Source organism: Pseudorca crassidens, chromosome 17 (assembly GCF_039906515.1).
Source record: "Pseudorca crassidens isolate mPseCra1 chromosome 17, mPseCra1.hap1, whole genome shotgun sequence".
NCBI classification, from domain to species: domain Eukaryota; kingdom Metazoa; phylum Chordata; class Mammalia; order Artiodactyla; family Delphinidae; genus Pseudorca; species Pseudorca crassidens.
This window is the reverse complement of record NC_090312.1, coordinates 38,587,745-38,601,243: the sequence shown is the minus strand read 5'-3', so window position 1 is coordinate 38,601,243 and position 13,499 is coordinate 38,587,745. Positions and strand designations below refer to the sequence as shown.

At 38.5% G+C, this 13,499-nt stretch overlaps 1 protein-coding gene and 1 pseudogene across 1 annotated transcript in view; both read right to left on the bottom strand.

Moving 5' to 3' along the window:
* Nucleotides 1-13,499, bottom strand: part of STK3 (serine/threonine kinase 3) — a 327,224-nt gene that overhangs the window by 215,662 nt on the left and 98,063 nt on the right. The window contains exon 6 of the mRNA XM_067711661.1: nt 13,156-13,323. Within this exon, the coding sequence (XP_067567762.1) occupies nt 13,156-13,323 (168 nt within the window). The remainder of the gene's footprint in view (nt 1-13,155; nt 13,324-13,499) is intronic.
* Nucleotides 5,833-7,173, bottom strand: LOC137210575 (cell division cycle-associated protein 3 pseudogene; annotated as a pseudogene).

Here is a 13,499-nt window from a genome sequence, read left to right as displayed (position 1 = left end):
CAATATAAAATGAAAAGTTAAAAAAAAAAAAAGCTACTCTCCACAAGAACTTGAACTATTTTAATATCTCAATTTGAGACTTGAAAACTTAATAATGCTACCTAATATTTCTAAAGTATTTACTATTTTACATGTATTGCTCACTTACATTGTCTTATATGATCTTCACAACAATTCAGTGAACTGGAAAATTAATTGAGAGTCCACTATAACTAACTGACAGATAACAGAACTGATTCAGGACTCACAAGTCTCAAATGCCAGGTCACACCACCATCATGTGGCAAAAAGGAAAGCATTATGGCATTGGAAGAAATCAGATTTCCAAAGATACAGTGATTCTTCCTCTTCAGATGCAAGTTACAAACCAATACTTGGTCACGAAATCAACTGAATGGATTTGGACCACATTTTTTTCTTTTTTTAATGAAAAGATGAAATACAGTAGAAGAAGAGAAGACTGTGATCGAACAGAAATCAGAGTGGATCACAAACAGTGATTCATAGTATGAAATATATTTCACATGTGACCCATTATGAACATGCATAGGCAAGTACTGTTTTATGTATATTTTGTTTCAACTGTGTGCACACACATACATGCACACATGTGCATAACAGGCCACAATGTGAACTATATTTCATACTATGGATCACAGTCAAAAAATTATGAAATGGAGTGCAAGCAAGAACTACAGTCCTGCAGCCTGTGGAACAAGAACCACATTCACAGAAAGACAGACAAGAAGAAAAGGCAGAGGGCTATGTACCAGATGAAGGAACAAGATAAAACCCCAGAAAAACAACTAAATGAAGTGGAGATAGGCAACCTTCAGGAAAAAATTCAGGAAAATGATAATGAAGATGATCCAGGACCTTGGAAAAAGAATGGAGGCAAAGATCGAGAAGATGCAAGAAATGTTTAACAAAGATGTAGAAGAATTAAAGAACAAACAAACAAACAGAGAAAAACAATACAATAACTGAAATGAAAACTACACTAGAAGGAACAAACAGCAGAATAACTGAGCCAGAAGAACGGATAAGTGACCTGGAAGACAGAATGGTAGAATTCACTGCTGTGGAACAGAATAAAGAAAAAATAATGAAAAGAAATGAAGACAGCCTAAGAGACCTCTGGGACAACGTTAAACACAACAACATTCGCATTATAGGGGTCCGAGAAGGAGAAGAGAGAAATGACCCGAGAAAATATTTGAAGAGATTATAGTCAAAAACTTCCCTAACATGGGAAAGGAAATAGTTACCCAAGGCCAGGAAGTGCAGAGAGTCCCATACAGGATAAACCCAAGGAGAAACATGTCAAGACGCACAGTAACCAAACTGGCAAAAAATAAAGACAAAGAAAAATTACTGAAAGCAGCAAGGGAAAAAGGACAAATACAATACAAGGGAACTCCCATAAGGTTAACAGCTGATTTCTCAGCAGAAACTCTACAAGCCAGAAGGGAGTAGCATGATATACTTAAAATGATGAAAGGGAAGAACCTACAATCAAGATTACTCTACGCAGCAAGGATCTCATTCAGATTCGATGGAGAAATCAAAAACTTTACAGACAACCAAAAGCTAAGAGAATTCAGCACTACCAAACCAGCTCTACAACAAACACTAAAAGAACTTCTCTAAGTGGGAAACACAAGAGAAGAAAAGGACCTACAAAAACAAACCCAAAACAACTAAGAAAATAGTAATACGAACATACCTGTTGATATTACCTTAAACGTGAATGGACTAAATGCTCCAACCAAAAGACACAGGCTCGCTGAATGGATACAAACAAGACCCATATATATGCTGTCTACAGGAGACCCACTTCAGACCTAGGGACACATACAAACTGAAAGTGAGGGGATGGAAAAAGATATTCCATGTAAATGGAAATCAAAAGAAAGCTGGAGTAGCAATACTCATATCAGAAAAAATAGACTTTAAAATAAAGAATATTACAAGAGACAAGGAAGGATACTACATAATGATCAAGGGATGAATCCAAGAAGAAGATATAACAATTATAAATATATATGCACCCAACATAGGAGCACCTCAATACATAAGGCAAATGCTAACAGCCATAAAAGGGGAAATCGACAGTAACACAATCATAGTAGGGGACTTTAACACCCCACTTTCAACAATGGACAGATCATCCAAAATGAAACTAAATAAGGAAACACACGCTTTAAATGATACATTAAACAAGACTGATATTTATAGGACATTCCACCCCAAACCAGCAGATTACACTTTCTTCTAAAGCGCACACAGAACATTCTCCAGGATAGATCACGTCTTGGGTCACAAATCAAGCCTCAGTAAATTTAAGAAAATTGAAATCATGTCAAGCATCTTTTCTGACCACAATGCAGTGAGATTAGAAATCAATTACGGGAAAAAAACGTAAAAAACACAGACACGTGGAGGCTAAACAATACATTACTAAATAACCAAGAATTACTTAAGAAAACAAAGAGGAAATCAAAAAATACCTAGAGACAAATGACAATGAAAACATGATGCTCCAAAACCTACGGGATGCAGCAAAAGCAGTTCTAAGAGGCAAGTTTATAGCTATACAAGCCTACCTCAAGAAACAAGAAAAATCTCAAATAAACAATATAACCTTACACCTAAAGGAACTAGAGAAAGAAGAACAAACAAAACTCAAAGTTAGCAGAAGGAAAGAAAACATAAAGATCAGAACAGAAATAAATGAAATAGAAACAAAGAAAACAATAGCAAGGATCAATAAAACTAAAAGCTGGTTCTTTGAGAAGATAAACAAAATTGAAAAACCATTAGCCAGACTCATCAGGAAAAACAGGGAGAGGACTCAAATCAATAAAATGAGAAATGAAAAAGGAGAAGTTATAACAGACACCGCAGAAATACAAAGCATCCAAAGAGACTACTACAAGCAACTCTATGCCAATAAAATGGACAACCTGGAAGAAATGGACAAATTCTTACAAAGGTATAACCTTCCAAGAATGAACCAGGAAGAAATAGAAAATATGAACAGACCAATCATAAGTAATGAAATTGAAACTGTGATTAGAAATCTTCCAACAGACAAAAGCCCAGGACCAGATGGCTTCACAGGTGAATTCTAACAAACATTTAGAGAAGAGCTAATACCCATCCTTGTCAAACTCTTCCAAACAATTTCGGAGGAAGGAACACTCCCAAACTCATTCTATGAGACCACCATCACCCTGATACCAAAACCAGACAAAGATACTACAAAAAAAGAAAATTAAAGACCAATATCACTGATGAATATAGATGCAAAAATGCTCAACAAAATATTAGCAAACAAAAAACAACAACACACTAAAAGGATCATACACCATGATCAAGTGGGATTTATCCCAGGGATGCAAGGATCCTTCAGTATATGCAAATCAATCAATGTGATACACCATATTAGCACGTTGAAGAATAAAAACCATATGATCATCTCAATAGATGCAGAAAAAGCCTTTGACAAAATTCAACACCCATTTATGACAAAAGCTCTCCAGAAAGTGGGCATAGAGGGAAGCTACCTCAACATAATAAAGGCTATATACGACAAACCCACAGCAAACACCATTCTCAATGGTGAAAAACTAAAAGCATCTCCTCTAAGATCAGGAACAAGACAAGGATGTCCACTCTCACCACTATTATACAACATAGTTTTGGAAGTCCTAGCCACGGCAATCAGAGAAGAAAAAGAAATAAAAGGAATATAAATTGGAAAAGAAGAATTAAAACTGTCACTGTTTGCAGATGACATGATACTATACATAGAGAATCCTAAAGATGCTACCAGAAAACTACTAAAGCTAATCAATGAATTTGGTAAAGCTGCAGGATACAAAATTAATTCACAGAAATCTCTTGCATTCCTATGCACTAATGATGAAAAATCTGAAAGAGAAATTAAGGAAACACTCCCATTTACCACTGCAACAAAAAGAATAAAATACCTAGGAATAAACCTACCTAGGGAGACAAAAGACCTGTATGCAGAAAACTATAAGACACTGATGAAAGAAATTAAACATGATACCAACGGATGGAGAGTTATACCATGTTCTTGGATTGGAAGAATCAATATGTGAAAATGACTATACTACCCAAAGCAATCTACTGATTCAATGCAATCCCTATCAAATTACCAATGGCCTTTTTTATGGAACTAGAACAAAAAATCTTAAAATCTGGGGCTTTTCTGGTGGCGCAGTGGTTGAGAGTCCGCCTGCCAATGCAGGGGACATGGGTTCATGCCCCAGTCTGGGAAGATCCCACATGCCGCGGAGCAGCTAGGCCCGTGAGCCATGGCCGCTGAGCCTTGCGTCCAGAGCCTGTGCTCTGCAACGGGAGAGGCCATAACAGTGAGAGGCCCACGTACTGCAAAAAAAAAAAAATCTTAAAATCTGTATGGAGACACAAAAGACCCCGAATAGCCAAAGCAGTCTTGAGGGAAAATAACGGAGCTGGAGGAATCAGACTCCCTGACTTCAGACTATACTACAAAGCTACAGTAGTCAAGATAATATGGCACTGGGATAAAAAAAGAACTATAGATCAATGGAACAAGATAGGAAGCCCAGAGATAAAGCCACCCACCTATGGATACCTAATCTATGACAAAGGAGACAAGGATATACAATGGAGCAAAGACAGTCTCTTCAATAAATGGTGCTGGGAAAACTGGACAGCTACATGTAAAAGAATGAAATTAGAACACTCCCTAACACCATACACAAAAACAAACTCAAAATGGATTAGAGACCTAAATGTAAGGCCATACACTGTAAAACTCTTAGAGGAAAACATAGGAAGAAAACTCTTTGACATAAATCACAGCAAGGTCTTTTTTGATCCACCTCCTAGAGTAATGGAAATAAAAACAAAAATAAACAAATGAGACCTAATGAAACTTCAAACCTCTTGCATAGCAAAGGAATCCATAAAGAAGATGAAAAGACAACCCTCAGAATGGGAGAAAATATTTGCAAACGAATCAATGGACAAAGGATTAATCCCCAAAATATATAAACAGCTCATGCAGCTGAATATTAAAAAAAACAAACAACCCAGTCCAAAACTGGGCAGAAGACCTAAATAGACATTTTTCCAAAGAAGACATACAGATGGCCAAGAAGCACATGAAAAGCTGCTCAACATTACTAATTATTAGAGAAATGCAAATCAAAACTACAATGAGGTAGCACCTCACACCAGTTAGAAAGGGCATCATCAGAAAATCTACAAACAACAAATGCTGGAGAGGGTGTGGAGAAAAGGGAACCCTCTTGCACTGTTGGTGGGAATGTAAATTGATACAACCACGATGGAGAACAGTATGGAGGTTCCTTAAAAAACTAAAAATAGAAGTACCATATGACCCAGCAATTCCACTACTGGGCATATACCCAGAGAAAACCATAATTCAAAAAGACACATGCACCCCAATGTTCACTGCAGCACTATTTACAACAGCCAGGTCACGGAAGCAACCTAAATGCCCATCGATAGATGAATGGATAAAGAAGATGTGGTACATATATACAATGGAATATTACTCAGCCATAAAAAAGAATGAAATTGGGTCATTTGTAGAGACGTGGATGAATCTAGAGACTGTCATACAGAGTGAAGTAAGTCAGAAAGAGAAAAACAAATATCATATATTAACGCATATACGTGGAACCTAGAAAAATGGTACAGATGAACCAGTTTGCAGGGCAGAAATTGAGACACAGATGTAGAGAACAAACATACGGACACCAAGGGGGGAAGCGGCAGGTGGGTGGTGGTGGTGGTGAGATGAACTGGGCGATTGGGATTGACATGTATACACTGATGTGTATAAAATGGATGACTAATAAGAACCTGCTGTATATAAAAAAAAAATTCAATGTAATAATTATTTTTTAAGTATGAAATGTAAATCATCTTTCAATCATTAATAAATCAATTTAAATTGTCTCCTGTGAATGCTCCCACACATATACAGAGAAATACTGCCTTTGTCAGTATCCCACATTAAAATCTTAAATAGATGGAGTCTAGTGTAACTCTTTTTTTTTTTTTAAATCACTTCCTACAATATACAGAAACACATAAGACACAAAGAAAGCTAAGGAAGCTCTCAGTCCCAGAGTTGGTAGTATAGGGGGAGTTGAAGAAAATAAGCCTTTCCAGTCTCCCAGGGAAAGAAGGGGTGAGAGGACGCAGAACGTCACTAGGCCCCTGGTGGTGAGTCCGGTGCTGGGCCCATGCACAGCCTAGTTCTCTACCAAAGCGAAGTGCCGATTTTCCTTGCCATGGCCCTGGCCTTGCTCCCATGCTCGTTCTCCATTTTTCAGAAGTCGTGCAGTTCCCAGAACGGTCCCTTGCTTTAGTTGCCTCACGTTTTCACTCAGGGGAGAAGGCCGCTTACCCTGTCGTGGTGTCAGAGTCCCAGGGGAGTTGTCACCCTACAGGATGGTGAGAGAAGATCTCCCTAGCACTTCGCTGTTTGGTTTCTGTCTGCTGCGCTTAGAACCTGAAGATCAAGGAGTGTCGGGGTCTCTCAAGGGCTTGTCCAAGCGCTGGCTGGCTGTAGGGGTCTCTGAGGGATGTCCTGTTTCCTCCTTGGAAAACACCTGCTTGGAAGGGAGTATCAGTCTGATCCTCAAGGGAAAACTGGGTGCCCAGAGGCAAGTCCAGTTGAGAAGATGAAGGTGTCTCTAGGGGCAGAATAGGTTCTGAGGGAAGACTTAATCTGGGGTCTTCAGTCTCAAATACGTCACTCAGCTGTTTCACCAGTGGGCTTGGGGGCTTTCCGCTGGTCTTCATAGGTGTCCGTGCAATGCCAAGGGTAGGAGAACGGGAATCTGAGTCCTGGGCCTGCTTAGGACCCTCCAGCTGCTCCGCTGCTGGCAGGTTTGGCTGTGGAGAGCTCGCTACCTGGATGGGAGTGCACGGGACACCAGCACTGGGTGAACGTGGGTCTGAAACTCGAGGTAGAAGCTTGCTGTGCAGCGGGCTGCACTGGAATGACTGGGACGCTCTTGGCTGAGCTCACCTCAACCAGGAGAAATAGCACGGGGCAGGGCTCAGCCCAGGCAAGGAGGGGATGCCGGCCCCAATTCCACCTTTGGGTACAAAGCAGCTCAATCCTCCTAGTATACTTCTTTATCTAAGCAATACTTAATGGAAATATGTCTCCAACACTACAATTCATATTCACATAATTAGTATGTCAGTGAGAAAATGATGATTGCTTCCTCAGTAGTTACCAAACTAAGCATGTTTACAGAGGACTTGGCAACACCAATGGCAAGGTCTGAATATAAATTAACAGTGGGAATTTGTCTTCCCTGTGAAACCCACGGGGTGATCTCAGCAGACTCAACCAAGAGAAGCTGAGATCTGTTTATTCTGTTTTCCTTGCTTATTCATCTCTTTAAGAATAATAACTCTGACTAGACAGAAATATGTTGAAACTGTCACTGTAATAAACCTTAATCCTCAATTTTGGGGCTGGAATGCCTTGTACTCCCATATGTATTAGAACCACAGGGCAGAACAACTCTAACTTTCAAATAGAGTGAAAAACCACATGTCCTGGAAGTAATACTGAAATTCTCCAATGATCCAATTTGTCCACTCCTGTGGATCCTTGGCTATTTCTGATCTGAAAGTATAGTTAGTAGAATCAAGGTATCACTTAAAATAATCAGGCAGAAAAATACAGGGAACAGATAGGGAGGAAGAGAGGCAGTATGAAAAGAAAGAAAAGTAAAAGTATGAAAGGGAGGGCTTCCCTGGTGGTGCAGTGGTTGACAGTCTGCCTGCCGATGCAGGGGATGCGGGTTCGTGACCCGGTCCGGGAAGATCCCACATGCCGCGGAGCGGCTAGGCCCGTGAGCCATGGCCGCTGAGCCTGCGCGTCTGGAGCCTGTGCTCCGCCAACGGGAGAGGCCACAACAGTGAGAGGCCCGCATACCACAAAAAAAAAAAAAAAAAAAAAGTATGAAAGGGATTGTGTGAGCATTCATGTACACACACTGTTAGGCAACAGGGAACAGTCAAAGGAAGTAAAGGCAGCAGTGGGGAGAGGGGAAAAAGGGAAGATGAGGATAAGTTCAAAGGAGAAAAACAAGTAATGTATGTAATGCCAAAATAATAAAAATCATATAGGTGTATGATCCTTTATAATTTGTAATATACATACATACCTATACTTGAATAAAAGTTGATACAGTTACGGTCTTACATTCTAAACAACTGAATATATATGCACACCCTCTACACACACACACACACACACACACACACACACACATACGGAAAGCTAAATAATTCTATCATTAGAATGCTAGTTGTCACTGGAATGGAAGTTCCAAGAGAACAGGAAACATACTTGCTCTGCTTACCACTACATCCTCAAAGTCTGACTGGGACATGATAAATGTGCCCTAAATATGTGGAGAAGGAAATAAAGAAAAGGGGAACAGAAGTAAAAGAATATAAGAAGAAAATGCGAGGGTACTTGTCTTTAAAAATCAAACATCCATATTTAGGTGACATTGAGTTTCTCTAACACAAAATAACCAATGTAGGATAGCAGATATATTCTCCAACTGGTCCAAAGGTTGACTTCTTGCCTCCACATTAGAATATGCATTTCTCTTATTTTAACGTTAATACTAAATCAAAAATATTTTAATGATTAAATTTTGTATTACTGCTAAAATGGATATGTCCCGTCATAAAAATATACACAATTACATGGCAGGTAAGTTTCAACAGTGTTATACTCATCACTGAAGGAATCATTAAAAATTATTTTTAAAAAATAATGTCCAAAAAAATTTAAATGCCAATTTACAACTATTAAATATTTACACAAATTCTCCAGCACACATCTATTGCACGAAGCAAAGTAATTTAATAATTAAATACAAATAAGCAATTCTCTACTTGTAGACTAGCAAGTCTGAAATCCATTTTAACTCAAAGACCTCCCAATGGGTTGATTACAAAGGAAGAATTATAAAGGCACTTATAGACTGAGTATTAGAATTGGGGTACAAAAACTGACAGGGGATGGCTGGAAGAACAATAAGCAGAGGCAGTAAAAAGTCAAAGGGCTAGGAGACTTCAGCCAGCAAATGTTGGCTGAAAGGCAGACCAAAACTAGAGAAAAGTCAATTAAAATGAGACCAGAAACTCAATAACAACAAAAACAACCCAATTTAAAAATGGGCAAATAACCTGAATAGACATTTCTCCAAGAAAGATATACAAATGGACAATAAGTACATGAAAAGATGCTCAACATCACTAGTTATTAGGGAAATGGAAATCAAAACCATGAGATAACACTTCACTTCCATTAGGATGGCTATTATCAGAAGACAGAAAATAAGTATTGGCAAGAATGTGGAGAAACTGGAATCCCTGTGCATTGCTGGTGGGAATGTAAAATAGCACAATGCTACAAAAAATAGTATGCAGGTTCCTCAAAAACTTAACCATAAAATTACCACATGATCCAGCAATCCCAGCTCTAGGTATATACCCACAGAATTGAAAGCAGACTCTCACAGAGATAAATGTCCACCCATGCTCATAGTAGCATTAGTCACAACAATCAAAAGGTGGGAGCAACCCAAGTGTTCACATAAAGATGAATGGTTAAACAAAATGTGGTACATACATACAGTGGAATATCATTCAACCTTAAAAAAAAGAATGAATTCTGATATAGGCTACAACAATGAATGAACCTTGAAAACATTATACTAAGTGAAAGAAGCCAGACATAAAAGAACAAATATTGTATGATTCTACTTATCTGAGATGCTTAGAATAGTCAAATTCATAGAGACAGAAAGTAGAACTGTGGTTATGAGGTGCTGGGGGAAGGAGATAATGAAGAGTTATTGTTTAATGTATACAGAGTTTTAGTTTGGGATGATAAAAATTTCTGTTGTAGACAGTGTGATGTGAATGTACTTAATGCCACTGAATTGTATACTTAAAAATGGTTAGGGCTTCCCTGGTGGCGCAGTGGTTGAGAGTCCGCCTGCCGATGCAGGGGACACGGGTTTGTGCCCCGGTCCGGGAAGATCCCACATGCCGCGGAACGGCTGGGCCCGTGAGCCATGGCTGCTGAGCCTGCGCGTCCGGAGCCTGTACTCCACAACAGGAGAGGCCACAACAGTGAGAGGCCCGCGTACCGCAAAAAAAAAAAAAGGTTAAAATGGTATATTTTATGTTATGTGTATTTTACCACAATAAAAAAAAAAGTTGGTTAAAGAAAGACAAGGAGATACGTCCTGAAATTAGTCATTACTGATCTTAAACAATATACAATTTGAAAAAAGAGAACAGATTATAGAGGATATAGTGGGTTGAAAAGCAGCCCCCAAAAGATATGTCTACATCCTAATCCCCAGAACCTTTGAATGGGACCTCATTTGAAATAAAAAAAAATCTTTGCAGGAAGAGATCATCCTGGATTATTGGAGTGGGCCCTAAATCCAGTGACGAGTGTCCTTTTGAGAGAAAGGCAGAGGGAAATTTGAGACAGACAGAAGAGGAAAATACACAGACACATAGAGGAGAAGGTTAATGTGAAGATGCAGGCAGAGACTGAAGTGACGCAGCTACAGTCCAAGGAATGCCAAGGATTTCTGGCAGCCAGCCACCAAAAGCTGGAAGAGGCAAAACATGGAGTCTCCTTTAGAGCCTCTGGAAGGAGTGCTGCCTTGTCAACACCTTCTTTTCAAACTTCCGGCCTCCAGAATTGTAAGAGAATAAATTTCTATTGTTTTAAGCCACCAAATTTGCGGTAATTTGTTACGACAACCCTAGGAAATTACCATAGGGGGTAAAAAGATAAAATGAAAAGAAAGTAGACTTCATGAGCACGGAACATGTCATTCAAGCCAACATTTAACTATGTAAAGCGGGAGAAAAAGAGGATCCTGGGCTTCACCCCTAAGTCGCGATTTCTAGCCATACGATGTCAGAGGGCGAAGTGCTGAAGCCCCCCATCAGGTCAGGGCAGGAGTATGGCTGGCGCATGCTCCTGGCCAGTGTCTCCAGGATATGGCATAGCACCCCGACAGGGACACCAAGACATCAGACCACAAAGAAAGGCTGCACCCTGCTGTATTAAGCTTTACAAGAGAAGTCGTCATCCAAGACATTCCCATCAAGACATTTTAATTCTGTGAATTAACACACCCATATCCCTTTGTCCACTCCCAGACAAAATGAAGATACCTGTCCTCTGCCCCCCATGTTAAATGCTTGTGAGTGATCTTCCAATAGGCAGTGGCATGCACACACACTAAGATGGGCCAGGTGTCCACCCAGTCACATACAGTAGGAACTGGGAGATGGAAGATGTGTAAGGATGCCGTGTATGGGTATTACTTAACTGGCACCCCTAACCAAGCCAAGTCTTCCAGAATTTCTCAAGTTGATTTTACTATTAACTGGGCAGGAAGGAGGCCCTGGATTCTTTTTTATTTTTTTTAATTAAAAAAATGGTTGACTCAGTTTTCAATTCTTAGACATGGATATATATTTTCTTTTGTATGTCTTTTTTTTTTTTTTTAAGAAATCATGTTGGATTAGGAGCATACTTGGTTGTAAAAGAGTAGTGTCATGTAATTTGCAATGAGGGAAGCTATTCTGAGTGTGTTTTACTTTTTAAATCCTTTACTACCTGCTAGAGAGACTACCACATGGTCAAACTTAGTATGTGGAACTATTTGGCTGGAAAAAAATGAGATTTATACTGGAGGAAGCAGAACAGTAATAATCTGAGTCCTGGGCTGTCCTCAGGCTGTCTTGGATAGTTTAGCTAACCTCACTAACTCAAACTCAAACACATCTAGTTTGAGGATCACCCTAAAAACATTCTAACTAAAAGTACAAAAGATATTTACTAATTAGAAAAGAAATGAGAATTTGTGTTGTTGATTTTATGCTGACCTTGTTATATTTCATTTTAGTATTTTCAAACAAACAATTAATGCTATTTTTATGTTTCACTTTAGCAAGAGGAATTTGTATGTACAAGGAAGATGATACATACTCTATTATATACAATTATATTCCTCAATGAATTATCTTTAAGTGGCAGGCAGATTTTTAAATATTTCAGTATAGTACGCTATTACCTACACTTGAAATTCAATCCACAATAGCACTGTAATATCAGATATAATTCTAATTTATTCTTCTTCAAATATTCTAAAATGTTACATTCTTTTTCCTCCCATCCGTTTACTTCACACATTTCTCCAATCACCCTGAAACCATCTTCTCTTCTCTTCTTCACACACACACATACTCTCTCTCTCTCCCCCACCTCTTTTCTCCCTTCATTCCTATATCCTTTCTTCTTGAATTGAATACAGCCACTAGAGGGCAATAAGTTTACAAAGATAAATGTACTTATCTATAATGAATTGAGATTCACATACTAATAAATTTTAAAACTATCATCATCACAAACCATAAAGCATTGGCAATCAGACTTGAATATGCAAGGTATGCATTTAAAACTCTAAAATTTATCCTAGAAAAGGAGTTCATAGAAGCATATAATAACATTCAAAAAAGGAATTCCATTTTCTCACTAAGCATAAAAAAATATGCTTAATTCACCTACACATAGCAATATTAGAAATCAGGATTTTTTTTTTTTTAACATTAGCCAGACCAGAGAAGGAAAAACGGAGAAACAAAAACACAAAAAGGTACAATATGCAGGGTGGGTAGAAAAGAAGCGATTTCTTCCAAGCCTCCCACTACTACATTCAGAATACGATGAACTGAATAATGTAGTGGGGTTTACCAACCCTTTCTTCTATTAAAATTATGGGGAAATTTAACAGGTATACTTTTGGGGGAGAAAAACAGCGACCGTAGAGAGAAATACAGACTTCACTTCTTTTCCCCCAAATAAGGTTACGAGGCAGGAAATAAGTTAACAAACAGTCACTAACCCTGACAGATAATTTTACTATTTTTTGCACAGAACCCAAATTCAAATGAACTTTTTTACTCTATATTTATTTACACTGACATTACAAAACGTCAACACTTTTAACACTGACATTTTCTTACCCTCATTGGATGTATATCAGCATAAGGAGGTTTTCCTTCCGCCATTTCTATAGAAGTAATGCCAAGGGACCAGATGTCAGCCACACAGTTATAGCCTATTTCTTGAATTACCTCAGGAGCCATCCAAAATGGAGTTCCTATCACAGTATTGCGTTTTGCCATTGTATCCTGCAAAAGCATTACACAGACATAAATATTACTACAAAAACACTAAGGAAACGTATTTGCCAACATATTCTTTAAACTACATATCTGAAAGCCTCAAATACTACAGGTTATATCTGAAACTATTTTCCTAAAATTTCAACTAGTTGTGACATGACATACTTAGAAACTTTGAATTC